Source organism: Ictidomys tridecemlineatus, unplaced genomic scaffold, assembly GCF_052094955.1.
Source record: "Ictidomys tridecemlineatus isolate mIctTri1 unplaced genomic scaffold, mIctTri1.hap1 Scaffold_55, whole genome shotgun sequence".
Taxonomy (NCBI): domain Eukaryota; kingdom Metazoa; phylum Chordata; class Mammalia; order Rodentia; family Sciuridae; genus Ictidomys; species Ictidomys tridecemlineatus.
In genome coordinates, this window is record NW_027523660.1 from 1429411 (window position 1) to 1443957 (window position 14547).

Genomic DNA, 14547 nt, shown 5'->3' on the forward strand with positions numbered 1-14547 from the left:
GTATTTTTTTAAACCACCATAGGCAGCAACACAGCATTAGATTTTGGCCTGTAGATTCTAGCACAGGGGTGTAAGCAGCTCCCTGCTCTCTGCACACAGCCCCTCTTCCTCCTTTAGCACCCCCCTTCTCTCTTATTAGCTCCTTCAATATTTTAACAACTATTTCCCTATATTAAATTCCTTCTACTTGATATACTTAGGGTAGTTTCTTTCTTCATAACAGGACTCTAACTAATGTGGGATTACCTCTAGCTATCCAAATTCACCATTTGAATTGAATGGCTACGATACTTGTAGAAATATTAACTATGTACCAAGAACCACACTAGATGGATTATGAATTATCACACTTAATTCTAACACCAACCCTGACAGAGGGGTGTGAGTATGCCTACATTACAGATGTGGAGACTGAGGCTCTTAAGTTTTAAACAACTTGCCCAAGGACACAGCTGGAGAGGGAACACATTTCTTTCTTGGATCTTCAGTAACAAAAAGCACTACTTCTTGCCAAAGGGCTCCATCTTCCCCACAGGAACGCTCACCTCTCATCCTTATGTACCAGTTGGATAACTCCCAACTTAGAAAGTATGTACCTTTCAACTGGATCAAGGAAGAGGAATATGAGAATGCATGTAGGGGACAGAGGAACACAAAGACTTGAGTGTTCATTTCTCATGAGAGCTGCAGGGTGTGTGGGAAAAGGCACGGGACAGACGCTTGGGAGCTGGGTTCAAGTCCCAGCTACGTCACTCACCTGTTATGACCCCAGGCAGTCGCCTTCTCTCCAGAAGTCTCAGATTCCACATCTGTAGAATGGATCTGCTATTCTGACACTCTCTACTTTGCAAAGTTATCTACCTTGGGGATATAAAAAGCTGTATCAGACACAGGGGCAAAGGTTTAAGTAAAATAAAGCCCAATTATAGAAGGTATGGTTGAGGCTGGTAAGATTCTTCCTTTTGGGGAGGGTTCCCAGGGTGTTTAACCACTGAGCCACATCCCTCAGCCTTTTTGTATTTTGAGACAGGGTCTTGCTAAGTTGCTCATGGCCTCACTAAATTGTTGAGGTTGGCTTTCAACCTGCGATCCTCCTGCTTTAGCCTCCCAAGCTCCTGGGATTACAGACATGTGCCACTGCACCCAGCAAGGCAGGTAAGATTCTTATTTGTCCTATAAGCAGTGGGAAATCATCTTAGCTTTTTAAGGAAGAAAATAACAAAAACCATGGTACAAAAGATGATGGCAGCAAATGACAAAGAATGAATAAATCTTAGTTCTCAATTCATGAAATATTGTAATGTTATCCCTGTTTCCCAGATGGTGAAACTGTTGAGAGATTAAATAATTCATCCAAAGTCACATGGCTGTGAAGGAAAAAAGAATCTTGAGCTTTGACTGGACAGATCCATGTAATGAGATGGATATGGGCTTGCTTCTTGATGCCCTTCCTCCTCAGTTTCTATTCAGGTGTCCAGTCCTTCTCCGCAGTCCCAGAGCCTGTGGGGAAGCGGCCTCTTGGAGAGGGGTAAGGAGCTCAGGCCTGAGCTCATCAGCATGGTCCATCCTTCTGTCACTTAATGGCTCAGGAATGAATATGTCACTCAATTAGGGCCCATGAATACAAACAGAGGCTTGCTGGGGGCTGCTGGGAAGTTTTCCTTCTTGTGTTTCTAAGATAAGTCCTGAAAAGAATCTTCTGTCTCCTCAAAATGGGACAGGGAAACGACAGCCCTGGAAATGGTTGCCAGCATTCTCACAACTATGAGGGAAGCCAGCTTCAGTAAGACACCAACACTGTGAAGGGCGAACAGCAGAGAGATGGAAAGAGACTGGGGAGAATGAATGAGTCCATCCTGTTAGTCCAGGTAACTGTCATGGGGGTCCTGTTGCCTAAACATGTCTGTAGGCTCTGTAGTGTCTGTCTCAGGCTCCTCATCTGAAAGTCACTCTGTCACACACCTTGGAAAACAAAAAGATAAAAAGCCTAATCCAGAAAAATCCTCACACGATACTCTTGCTGGCAAAGCCAGAGGAAACAAGAGAGAGACTATGGACAGAAGCAGACAGGCCAAGCTCCGCCTACCCAGCCTGCAATCCTCCTGGGCTGCATGTCCATCTGTGCACACATCACCTGTCGTGTCTCTGATCTCCAATGTCTACAAAATGCAGGACTCATGGTTCTCTTCTTTGGCTGCTCAGCCCTCTTACATATTTGGAATCCCACCTGGGTAAATATCTGATGAATACATTTCAAAAAAATCAAATAGAAGACAAATAGCAGTCTCTTCAAAATTCACGCAGTGGGTCAAGGTAACAAACACTGTTCTGTTAAAAAGGATCAAACACTTTATTCATCTATACATAACACTTATAAAAAGCAAGCAAAATCAGGATGTTTTCCTCAGCCATCCTTTCCACATTTTGTGCAGTTTTAGTGAACTGTAAATCACTGAATTCTTCAAGCCTGAAAGAGAAAAGAAGAGAGGGTGAGAAAATGGAGGCTGTTGGGATGGATGTGCAGAGAGGTTCAGGGATGTTCTATGGAAGATTTTTCTAGAAGTGGGGCAGTGATGGGCAGACGGGGATGCTCCGAAGCTCAGGGAGTGAAAGGTTACCAAAGGTTATCGTGACTGGTAAGGGGGAAGTGATTCTGGTCTAGGTATCTATCTGTTGAAACAGTGATATGGATGCCAATAAAACCTGAGTCCTTGGGATAAGTGAAGTTTTGAGTTATGAGTGTGTTGTCAGCCTTTGGATTTGGTAGATCTCTTAAAAAGGAGAAAGGCACAGATAAGAGCCTGTATGCAGCCAGCAGAGTAGTGCATGCCTGTAATCCCAGAACTTGTGAAGCGGAGGCAGGAGGATCCCAAGTTCAAGGCCAGCCTCAGCAATTTAGTGAAACCCTGTCTCAAAGTAAAAAATAAGGGCTGGGAATGTAGCTCAGTGGTATGGCGTTGGCCTAGGATGAATGATGTCCTAGGTTCAGTTCCTAGCACTGAAAAATAAAAATAAAATAAAAAAGGCTCAGTGGTAAAGTGCCCCTGAGTTCAATCCCTAGTTATATATAGGAAAAAAAAAAAAAGTCTGTGATTGGGCATCCTTGCTCCTTCCCCCTCTCAGGCTTATATTCCAAGCACCTCAGCTTGCTGCTTTTGTGTCCCTGTGTATGCTGCCTACCTGCTGTTCCCACCACTTTCTGCCTAGTAGACTTGATACTTGCTTGAGGATTCCTACTCCAAGAAATGCCAAGATGGTCTCATGCACCTGTGCTTGCTCACCTCCCGAGTGGCACTTACCCCATTGTATAGTGCCTATCAAAGGACTCACCCGTCCCTCTGGCTAGACTGTGAGCTCCTTGAGGATGGGGACCTTGTCCGATAAATTTCTGCATCCCCATTGTATAGTACAACACTCTGAAGCACATAGTAGGTGCTCAATAAATGCTTTTGAAATGTCAGAACAAATGCACCTTATTCAGATAGGTAACCCTCTAGCACCCCTAGGTGACCCTCTAGCACCCCTAGCTGACCCTCTAGCACTCCTTGATGACTTAATCATAACTACATGATGAGACAGAAGAGCTGCTCTGGGGGGCGCTCAGGGCAAAGACATAAAATGGGATAAAATAAGTGGGAATGCTATTTGTCTGTCAGATCTGATAGGCTCCTACTCCAGGATGTTACCATGGACTTGACTTCCTTCATGTGGAGAGTGATATCATTCAGGGTGTATGTGGCCCAAAGAACCCAATAGTCTTTTTCACTTTTAGATGTACACAATGACCGTGCTGTGAGTCTGGAATGCACATCCCCAGCACTGTGCTTGTGAGCATGTTGACAAGGTAACAGGATTCATTCCAGACATGCCCGGTATTGGGGTTTCAGTGATCTCTTTAAAATACCTGGCTCTGCCTCCTGTATACTGCCTAGTCTGCTTAGAATCCGACATGTTTTTGAACTACATCTCCAGCTCTTTAAACAATTAAAAAACCATTTTTTTTTCTTTTTTTTTTGGAGTCAGGGTCTTGCTAAGTTCTTGAGGCTGGCCTCAAACTTGCGATCCTCTAGCCTTAGCCTCACAAGTCACTTGGATTACAGGCACATGGTGCTGTACCTGGCTCACTGAGAACCTTTGAAGGAGTTACTGTGGGCAGTGACAGGGAGAAAGCCACAGGTACAGGTAAAATTATTAACAACTCTGGCTCCTGTGGCCTGGCCCATCTACTGGGTGACTACTTGTGAACTGACATAGGCCGACAAGAAGCTCACAGCTCCTTTCTCTGCTTCCACCCTTTTTAATTTTCTCCCTGGAGCAACCATTCTGGTAAACCTCACCCACTTGAGAACAGAGGCTGGTAACTTATTACATAAGGCGCTTTTTAAAATTACAGCCAGAACTAACCAGGAACTGGAGCAGAATGCAGGGAGTTAGCTGCACACTGCGAAGTTCAATGCAGCAACCCCAGGGCGCTGAGTCACGGCTCGAGGCAGATGCACAGACCATGATAATTCCCAGCTCACCTTCAGGAAGCTTAGTCACAGACTCCTTGGAGTTCAAACATTTAAGGTAAATACACAAAGCGGAGGAACGTCACCATGCAGCCATCTTCTGCTACTGGTGGACAGAAACCTCCTCGACTAAACACATTCTCTTCTGGGCTCTGCCAAACAGAGATTCTCAGAAGGACTGTAGCAGGGAAATGGGTTATAAACAGTACTGGAACAGAAGTCCAGAGACCTGGGTTCTAGGCCCAGCTGGGCCAAGCTGCGTGGTGCGTGACGCTCGCTTATTGGTCAATTACCTCTTCTGTAAAATGTTAGGGGCTCTAAAAAGGGGCCCGTAGGAAGCTTGGACCTCAGTTTGAACGCTCTGAAACTGCAGGGAAGTGCGCCATGTATGTGTTACATGTGCTTCTATGAGAGGGTTCAGAGTTTTAGACAGATTTGCAAAGGGATCCAACATTTGCAAAGGGTCAAAACCCAGCAGACTAGAAAAAGGGCCCTTTCTGCCTTAATGTTTTCATTTCAACAAAAGTGTTGGACTTAAACTCCCTGTATTTGAAATAGACTGAAATTTCCTAACAAAACACAAAAAAAACTGCTAACCATAAAGAACGAAGTTGATAAACCGGACTAAGCAAAATTAAGAATTTCTTTTCACCAAAAGTTATCATTAATAGGGTGAAGTAATAATCCTCAGATTACCTATATAACATATATAGGACATGTAGGCTGTAGCTCGGTGGTACAACAAGTATTTGGCATGTGAGGCCCTGGGTTCAATCTCTAGCACCAGTAAACAAATAAATAAAGGACTTTTATCAAGACTATGTAGAAAATTCAGGAAGAAAAAGGCACACAACTCAATAGAAAAATGGGCCAAAGACTAGGCTAGATATTTCTCAAAAGAGGATATCCAAATAAGCATACAAAAAATGCCAAGGGCTGGGGTTATAGCTCAATGGGACAGCACCTGCCTATCTCATATGCGGCACTGGGTTTGACCTCAGCACCACATAAAAATAAATAAATAAAGGTATTGTGTCCTCCTACAAGTAAAATATATATACATATTAGAAACAAACAATGCTCAACTTCCTTCGTCATCAGAAAAATGTAAATTAAACCCCAAGATGGTACCAATACCTAGTTACTGGAAAGAACATACACTATCAAGTTCTAGCCAGTGGGTGCTGCAACAGGAACTCTGCTAGTGGGACTGTAAAGCTGGACAACTATTTGTTATTTATTAACACTGAACCTTCACATGCTCTGAGACCTAGAAATTCTCCTGGAGTATACACCTGACCAAAATGCATGCGCATGCTCACTAGAAGATCAGTACAAAAGCATGCACAGCTGCACTATCTGACATAGTCCTAGACTGCAAACCGCCCAAGTGTCCATCAACAATAGGGTGGATGCACCGGGAAGACTGCAATGGGAATGAATGGACTCCTGCCGCTCCCAACCACATGATGCGCCTGATGTTCTGAGGACTAATGAGAAATGAAGATGCAAAAGAGCACATATTCTCATAAAGCTCCAGAATGGGCAAAACAGAACCATGGCATTGAGAGTCAGGCTGGTGCGGAGCCTTGGGAAGCAGCGCCTGTGGGGGGAGTGGGAGAGTCCTTGGGCACTCATGCTGCTGTGCACACTGGGCAAGCTGTTGGGGGTGTTGGCATGGATGGCGGGTGGTCTCTGACCTCACAGAGCTTACAATCCACAGGATCCTACTGAGCATGCATTAAGCTTGTTCTTTGTTTCTGCTTTCTTTCTAGAGAAAAGGGTAGTGATTTAGGAATTCTATGACTCCCCAGAACACTTTTAGATGGTCTCTGAGAGAAGAGAGCCTGGTGAGAGAGAAACTTGGCTCTGTCTTCTGCTCCTTGCTCAAAATGGTGCAATGTCCCCTTAGAAGCATCCATCCTCTGCAGTGAGATGCTCAGGCTAGTCATTACGATATGGATTAGTGCTGCAGAAGGAAGTTTTGCCCGGGAAGAACACAGAAATCTCCATCAACATAGGGTACCTGAGGCATCTCTTATGCTGAGGTCCAGCCTACTTCAGTGACCTGCAGCAAAGTTAATGAACACGGAAGGCCTCTGTGTGACCTTAAGTGGAAGGGTCCCTGACAGACAAAATTTCCAGAAAACACTATGAGCCAGAGATATGACTAGGATGACTGGTCTCTATATTCCTATAATTCTATATTTAGATTTTTTAGGGAGCAAATCAGGAAGCCCCTTACACTCTTCCCATTAATTTCCAACCATAGCCAGACATACCTATAAAGAAAATTTCTCCTGAGGCAAAAGTACAACTTTTTCTAAGAACTTTCAGCACGGCATAGTGAGTGGTGTGCACCTATAACCCCAGTGCCTGGGAGTGTGAGGCAGAGGTGTTACAAGTTCCAGGCCAGTCTTGGCAACTTAGCAAGACCCTGTCTCAAAATAAGATCAAAAGGGTGAGGGGTGTAGCTCAGTGGAGAGAGTGTCAAGGTTCAATATATAGTACTGAAAAAAAAAAGCATTGGAAGAAAAAACTTTCATGTTTTTGTTTAAATTTGAAGTGAAAAAAAATTGGGAGAAACACTTTAGTTTTAAGAAATCAGAGAGGAAATGGTGACATTCTATTGTGTTTCAGGAAAGGGCTGGAGAGGATCAACTGAGGCATTCCAGAATCTCTTCAGGAACAAGACCAAACCTGCCTTGTTAATTCACTTGAATCTTTTGAAGCTGAAGTGGTAAAGAGGTATCTGACCCAGAAGTTAGTCTGACTGTCCAAAGCCAGATGGAAAACAAAGCAAGACTTTGAGAATCAGGCTCAGAGCCTCCTCCAGCTCAGAGAGCAGCCTCTACCGTCCAAACCAGAACCTGAGTTGGGTCTGACCCCTCCTCTCCCTCTCTTCCTGTATTTTTTCATCACCAACTTGAGAAGTGACACCATCTGCTGCCACCATGACAGGCAGAGAGGCAGGTATGAGGAGGCCACAGTCTTTTATAGTATTGAGCTGGCTGGCTTCAGCTGCTGACCTGTGACCTTGATGAGAAAGACACTAGTCTACTAACAGCCTGGTCTAGGAGAAGTTGATATTATTTTCTAAACAAGAAACTCCCAGGAAAAAGAGGGGGAAAAAAACAATAGTGCTTAGCTTTGGAAGCATTTCTGTTCTCACACTGGAACATAGGTGTATCCAATGTTCAGGAAATTTTAAAAGAACTATGAGAGAGTGTCAAGCTATATGAGAATACACTACCATGTCCTCTAACAGAATATACTAGATGCATAATCCTCTGAGCTGGTTACAGATACCTGATTTCCATTTCTTTCTAGGAAGAGTGACATTTATATAGCATCCTAGATGCCTTTTTAGGCCTCGGAATTCCCTGTGAGTTGGGTATTGGTATCCCTGTTTCATGGGAGACAGGATCATTAACATACCAAGGTTAAACAATGAAGAAACGAAAAAATAGAACCTCAAACTAACGTCTTCTAACCCCAAGCTTAGCCCCTTTGGTTAGCTGTCTCCCCAGGCTTAGCGGAATTCTAGCTAAGAGGAAATCTTCCTTTCTACCCCTGTAGGGGTAGAGGCTTGCGAGGGAAGGAAGATGGGGACTACCTTAACGTCTTAAGATTTTCACAACCTAGTAAGACAGGCATAATTATTTCTGTGAAATTAGAAATCAGAAAAACTAAGCAAGTGGTTCAAGTCACAGAAGTCAAGATGTGAACACTAGTCTCCAGGGTTCACAAGTCCCTGTCCCTGGCATTGCACTCAGCACCTCATCATAGCCCATGACTGCCATAAACAGAAACCACAGTACTACGTAGGGAAACCCACAGAATTTGAAGAGGTGCTCGCCATTCTCCAGTTTCTGCAGCCTCAGAGCCAGGTTACATACTCTCTGTTGCTCTACTTCCACGGTGCAATGTGGCATCCTTAGAAGTGAAAGAGAAGCAAATAAGTGCTCAGGGGAAGCAGCGTCCACACACACCCCCCCACCCCACACCCCCCCACCCCCCCACACACCTGGGCTGCAGGCTCTGCAATCCACTGCCCCCTGCTGGCAATGAGAAAGAATAAGCAAAAGAGGCTGGATCAGTCTCATTCCAGGCTGGAGGTATAAGAGATCATGATGATGATGGCACTTTTATTAGAGAAAAAAATCACGCTTATTGAAAAAAAAAAAACCCAGAGCCTGTAATGGTGGCACATGCCTGTAACCTCAGCAACTCAGGAAGCTGAGGCAGGAGGATTTCAAGTATGAGGCTAGCCTCAGCAACTTAGTAAGACCCTGTCTCAAAATAAAAAAAAAAAAAAAGGGCTGGGGATGTGGCTCAGTGGGTAAGCATTCCTGGGTTCAATCCCCAGTACCAAACAAATACACCAAGAAACAAAAAACTCCAAACAAAAAACACCACACAGAATAGTATGACAGATCTCCACATTTCCCCACTCGCTATAACAACATATCGGCTCAAGACTAATCTTGTGTCATTCACTCCTTATTCACTTCTCTTTATCATGCTTTATTTTGAGGCCAGTGCCAGGCACTGTGATATTTCATCCACAGATATTTTAGTATGTTATCTCTGGAAGAAAATGGTCTTTAAAAACCCCATAACCACATTATTAACACAACTAAAAACGTAACAATAATAATTCTAATATTCCTTATAGAACAGAAAGCCAAGATCAAGAAAACAAATCGTCAAGCCTCGAGAAGGATCATGGCAAGGGAGTGGCGATCATGCAAAGCCTTAATTAACAGCCTGAATCACTCAAGCAAACAAAAGCACCTCACCTGTAGTCTTGCCAGGATAAACCAGCAAGAACATAGATTAAATGATGATCTTACTTTGAATTGCAAAGTTTTGTACCCGCAAGTGGTAGGAAGATCCTTACTTCAAATCTTTCTAGAAGTTCAGGAGGGCGATGCTATGTCCTGAGGCCCAAATGTTGAATGGGCCCTCAGGCAGCTGGGCTGGAAGACACTGAAAGACCACACCAATGCCCAGGAGATCACAAATGCAGGGGGCAGGTGCAGGTGGAAAGATCACTCCCTTTCTGGGGCTACTTCAGTCCTATTTGCTCCTAAGATTACCAGTTTCTATTAATACATCTGTATTCTCTAGATTTCGAGCTCCTGGAAGGCAGAACAGTGCTGTGTTTGCTTCTATATCCAGAGTAGCTAGCACGTGAGAGATGATCAACATGAAGGAGGAAAGCCAATCGTTCCTTGGGAAGAATGGGGAGAAGAGCAAGTTCTCAAACAGTGCTTGTGGGACTATGAATCAATATGGTCACTTTGGAGGGAAAACATGGCAATATCTAAGGATATGTTCAAATGTTTAAGGCCATAACACAAGAACAGGATGTAAATAAAAAACAACAACAATAATAATAAAAGGGAACATTCAGAGAGTAAAAAAAGAGCTGGAAGTGAAAAATGTAAGAGCAGGGCTGGGGATGTGGCTCAGTGGTAAGGAGTTTGTCTGGCATGTGGGAGGCCCAGGTTCCATCCCAGCATCACACACACAAACAAGAAGGCAGAACAAAAACTCAACAGAAAGATTGGAAACTAAAGTTGAGAAAATCTCCCCAGAAATTAGCAAAAAAGCAAAGAGGTAACACACAGGAGACAAAAGAAAGAAAACTCTGCTGGGCACAATGACGCACATCTATGACCTCAGCAGCTTGTGAGGCTGAGGCAGGAGAACCACAAATTCCAGGCCAGCCTCAGCAACTTAGCAAGGCCTTGTCTCTAAAAAAAAAAAAAAGATAAATAAAAAGGGCTGGGGATGTGGCTCAGTGGTAGAGTGCCCCTGGGTTCAATCCCTACGACTGCAAAAAAGAAAATTCAAGTACTAGTCTGGGAGTCCAATATCTGAAGAAAAGGAGTTCTAGAAAGAGAATAAAAACAGATGGGAGGAAATCATAGAAAGATTCAAAGAATTTTTTCTTGTATTCTTATATTCTGAAGTTTCTAAACTGAAAGGACAATGATTACCCAATAAAACAGACAAAAACAGAGTTATATCAAAGCACATCACTGAGAGATTTAAAAGCCTTGGGAAAAAAATGAAGACCTAATGGTCTTCCAGAAAGAACATGCATGCGTCAAGGATTAAGAATCAATGGCTTTGCACTTCAACAGCATCTCGCAGTGAGAACATATGGCAGCAATGATCTCAGAATTCTAAAGACTAGAATTTCTAATTCTAAAGAGAGATGTTTTTAATTGATATCCAACTTAAGTATTAATTGTGTGTGAGAGTAGATAAAGAAATTTTCAGCCATGCATAGCCCCCAACTTTGTATCCTATGCACCCTTTCTCAGGAAATCACTGGATCATGTGCTTCACTTCATCAAAATGGGTATGTACACTAATAAAGCGAAAGACACAGTGACACTGAATTCCCACAAAAGACAAAAGGACAGGTGGAGACACTCTCCACTGCAGGGGAGGAAAAGATATCATGTGGCTCATAACAATGTTAAATGCCAGCTGGGTGTGGTGGGGCACATCTGTAATCCCTGCTCTCAGGAGGCTGAGGCAGGAGGATCATGAGGTCGAGGTCAGCCTGGGTGACTTAAGGATGCCCTAAGCAACTCAGTGAGACCTTGTCTCAAAGTAAGAAATAAAAAGGGTTGGGGATGTGGTTCAGTGGTAAAGAGCCCCTTGGTATGATTCCTAGTACCCACCCCCATGAAAAAAAAGTTAAATGCTAAATGCTGACTTGGCGAAACTACAAGTATTTTAGGATGGAGACAACCAGAGAATAAGCATGGTGAGGGTGGATGCAGGAGTCGAATTCTGATCCCCCATAGTGAGACACCAACAGATTGGACCTGAAGATAAACACTGAAGGAGCAAGAGAAACTCATTATTCTCAGAAATGGTAATAAAACCAAAAATAACTCTAGAGACCTGGAATTATCTCTGAAGTGGGGGAAGAAGGGTCGGGAGTGCAGGGGACTGCTGTTTTACAATGTTCTGTATGTGGAACTGTGATAAATATAAAATCATAAGGAAAGAAGCCCTGCCAGGAAGGAGCTGTCGAAACATTTGACAGCACCTCAACTGGTGTGGCTTTTTTGGGCTACCAGATGACACTGCTCCTGGGCCTGTTTTTATGTTACTAAACATCTCAGTGTGTGACACTCAGAGTTCAGCCTTTCACCAATACTCAGGGAAAGTTAGTCGTATTTTGGTTTTAACCAGGAGCACTAAGGCCACTCAACCCAGCTGGTGTGTGAATTATGGCTTTTCTCTCCTTTCTTTTTCTGTAGGGTGCTGGGGATCAAGTCTGCAGTCTTATGCATGCTAGGCCAGCAGTCGCCCACGGAGCCACAATCCAGTCGCCGCCATATGGATTTCCTAAAGTTCTTACCAGCAGTAAAAATGCCTTTGGTACTCTGTCTTATACTGGAAGGTCTCACGATTGCTGAAAGCCCTGTGAGAAAAAAACAAACAGGACACCAAGAAAACCGAAAACAGATGTTAGTTATCTTAACAGTTTTAAAACCTGAAACTAAATATTCTTTCTAGTTATCTAGTAAAAGCAGCAAATCCAGCTCTTCTGCTGCCACAGAGTGGCAGTGAAAAGGGCATCAGGACTGAGGGTCAAGACCCTGGAGGGACCAGCTCTGGCACCGCCCAGCTCTGTGAGCTCGGAAAAATGACTGAACTGCTCTGGGCCCAGGCCAGCTCACCTTAAAACAAGAAACAGAGAGCAGGGAACCCTCAAAGGCCATTTTAGGAATTTCAGTCCACATAAGGTTTTTGGTTTTCAATTCCAAAATGTGAAAAGATCAAAATAAAACAAACAAACAAAAAAAACCCCAAGTTTTTTTTTTTTTTTTGTGTGTGTGTGTGTGGTTTTTGTTTTTTTTAAATCTAGGAGAAAAATCTCCATCATGAAAACACATGTATTCAAGTGAGGAGCCACAGTACAAGTCTTCCATCCCTTCAAAGCAGCAGCAGAGGTCAGATTGTTACTAGGACACGTTAAAACAAACAACAACAATGGGCCTCAGAACTTTGCAGCAGGGAACATAAAAATGTGTGCTCTGAAAACCTGGGCAGGTCCTGATGGAGAGCGAGAAGCCACCCAGGACAGCAGTGTTCAGCACTGTGATTGAGAATTACATCTAGCAGGGAGGCCTGCACCTGGGAGGGGCTCACTAAAAGCTTAATAAATGATAAGAGGAGAAGGCACTCATTTGAGAGACATTCTCAATTTGTAATTATTTCTTTACTGGCTGACCTCGTAAATTACCTTTACCACCTCTGGGGAAGTGGATCTCTGTAGTTTCCGATTTTTTCTGACATTTGGGGAGGCCCTGGGGAAGATGCTGTGAAATGTGGGCCATGCCAGAAGGAACCTGCTGAACACAGACTGAGACACATCTAGTGGCTGGGGAGAGCAGTGTCCCAGCTAGTGTGATATTATGAAAACATTAAAAATGTCACCAGTCTCCTTCCTTCTTAGACCACCATGGAGAACACAGGCCCATCTTTTAAACAACTTCTAGAAGTTATGCTCTTGGAACGAAAAGCAGTGTGTCTTCTCCCTTTGACAGTGATTTGGGATATAGAAATCTGAAAAAAGGATTTCCACCACCTTATTTCAAGCCAATGAAAATGTAGATTGGGGGCTGGGGATGTGGCTCAAGTGGTAGCAAGCTCACCTGGCATTCGTGCGGACTGGGTTCGATCCTCAGCACCATATACAAAGAAAGATGTTGGGTCTACCGAGGACTAAAAAATAAATATTAAAAAGTTCTCTCTCTCTCTCTCTCCCTCTCTCTGTCTTTAAAAAAAAAAAAGGAAAAGAAAATGTAGATTGGGAAAAACCCCAAAGTGTTGGAGCTTTTCTCCTTCCCTGAGGCAATCTCTCTCTCAATCTCCTGGGGAAGAAGGAAGAAATAATACCTCTCCACTGCACACAAAGCCTGCTTTAACTGTAGCTAGCACGTCCTCGCCTCAAACACAAACATACCCAGCCGCACCACATCACCGCAGTCAGGATCATGAGCAAGTTGGAGTAAAGTTTCTTCCACATCTCTGTTTCTTCCTGGAGGATCCATAATGTGATTTATTCGTTGCTGTAAGGTTTTGGGCAATGTCATCAGCTGAGTGAATTGTCCTTCTGGGCTTTTATCTATCTGAGGGGGGGAGAAAGAGAGAGATGATGTCTATGGAAGTGCTTTGAATTCTATAAATATTCAGAGACACATGGCTTCTATTTAAAATAACAAAAGCAGGGATCTCATATTATGTGGGGCTCCCATGCATACATATGTAATTAAGTGTGTTTTTTTCTTCTGTTAAAAATAAAGTAAAATCAATTCAAATCACACAAACAATAAGCACCCACACCTAACCTAGGCAGCATGCTAGGGAAACTCTCTTCTTTCTTAAACTCAATGTCTTCATGTTTAGAGTACCAAGTTCCTTCAAAAAGGATAATTCTTTTCCTATAATACTCCATTTTGACAAAAGAAAAGAAGAGAAGCCTCTTTTAAGGATGAGTTTCTGACTTTCAGTTAAAATTTCTATTTGTCTCTAGTAGTTACAAAAGGTGGGCTACAGGTAACAAATACCTATCAAACCAGGGCACTTAGATCATCTTCCCATGTTAAATGCAGCCTTGAGTTAACATCACTGGATCACACATTCAGTAATAGAGGGAAACATGTGAATTTGTGCTTCTTGTCCTTACAGCCTTTTACATACTACATTGGACTTCACAAATTGCAGGAATATACTGACGAGGAAGACTAATATTCACTTTTCATCCACTGGCACATAGTAGGTACTCAAAATATATTAGATGAATGAGGGAATGAATCAATATAACTTAGCTGTTGTCACTTGCTAAATAAGACTGAGCAATGTGAGTGGCTCTATTCCTAATGAGTTCTAAAGTACACTGTGAAAGATACATGAATAAAACATACAAAACTATGCATTAGACTCTTCCTGGAAACCACTGAATCAAAAGGTAGTCACAGGACTGTGACCAGACCAG

At 43.2% G+C, this 14547-nt stretch overlaps 1 protein-coding gene across 9 annotated transcripts in view; it reads right to left on the bottom strand.

Moving 5' to 3' along the window:
• Positions 1–1277: 1277 nt before the first annotated feature.
• The window catches only part of LOC144374020 (phosphatidate cytidylyltransferase, mitochondrial), an 86500-nt gene continuing 73230 nt past the window's right edge, over positions 1278–14547 (bottom strand). For 4 of the 9 annotated variants that reach the window (XM_078036979.1, XM_078036978.1, XM_078036980.1 and 1 more), the window contains 5 exons: positions 13516–13681; positions 11905–11967; positions 8539–8572; positions 8350–8447; positions 1278–2467 (listed from right to left, as the gene is read on the bottom strand). In XM_078036979.1, the coding sequence (XP_077893105.1) occupies positions 2391–2467; positions 8350–8447; positions 8539–8572; positions 11905–11967; positions 13516–13681 (438 nt within the window). In that variant the 3' untranslated portion in view covers positions 1278–2390. Of the gene's footprint in view, positions 2468–8349; positions 8448–8538; positions 8573–11904; positions 11968–13515; positions 13682–14547 lie in introns of those variants that run through there. The other 5 variants (XM_078036981.1, XM_078036982.1, XR_013433544.1 and 2 more) reach the window with 4 other exon arrangements.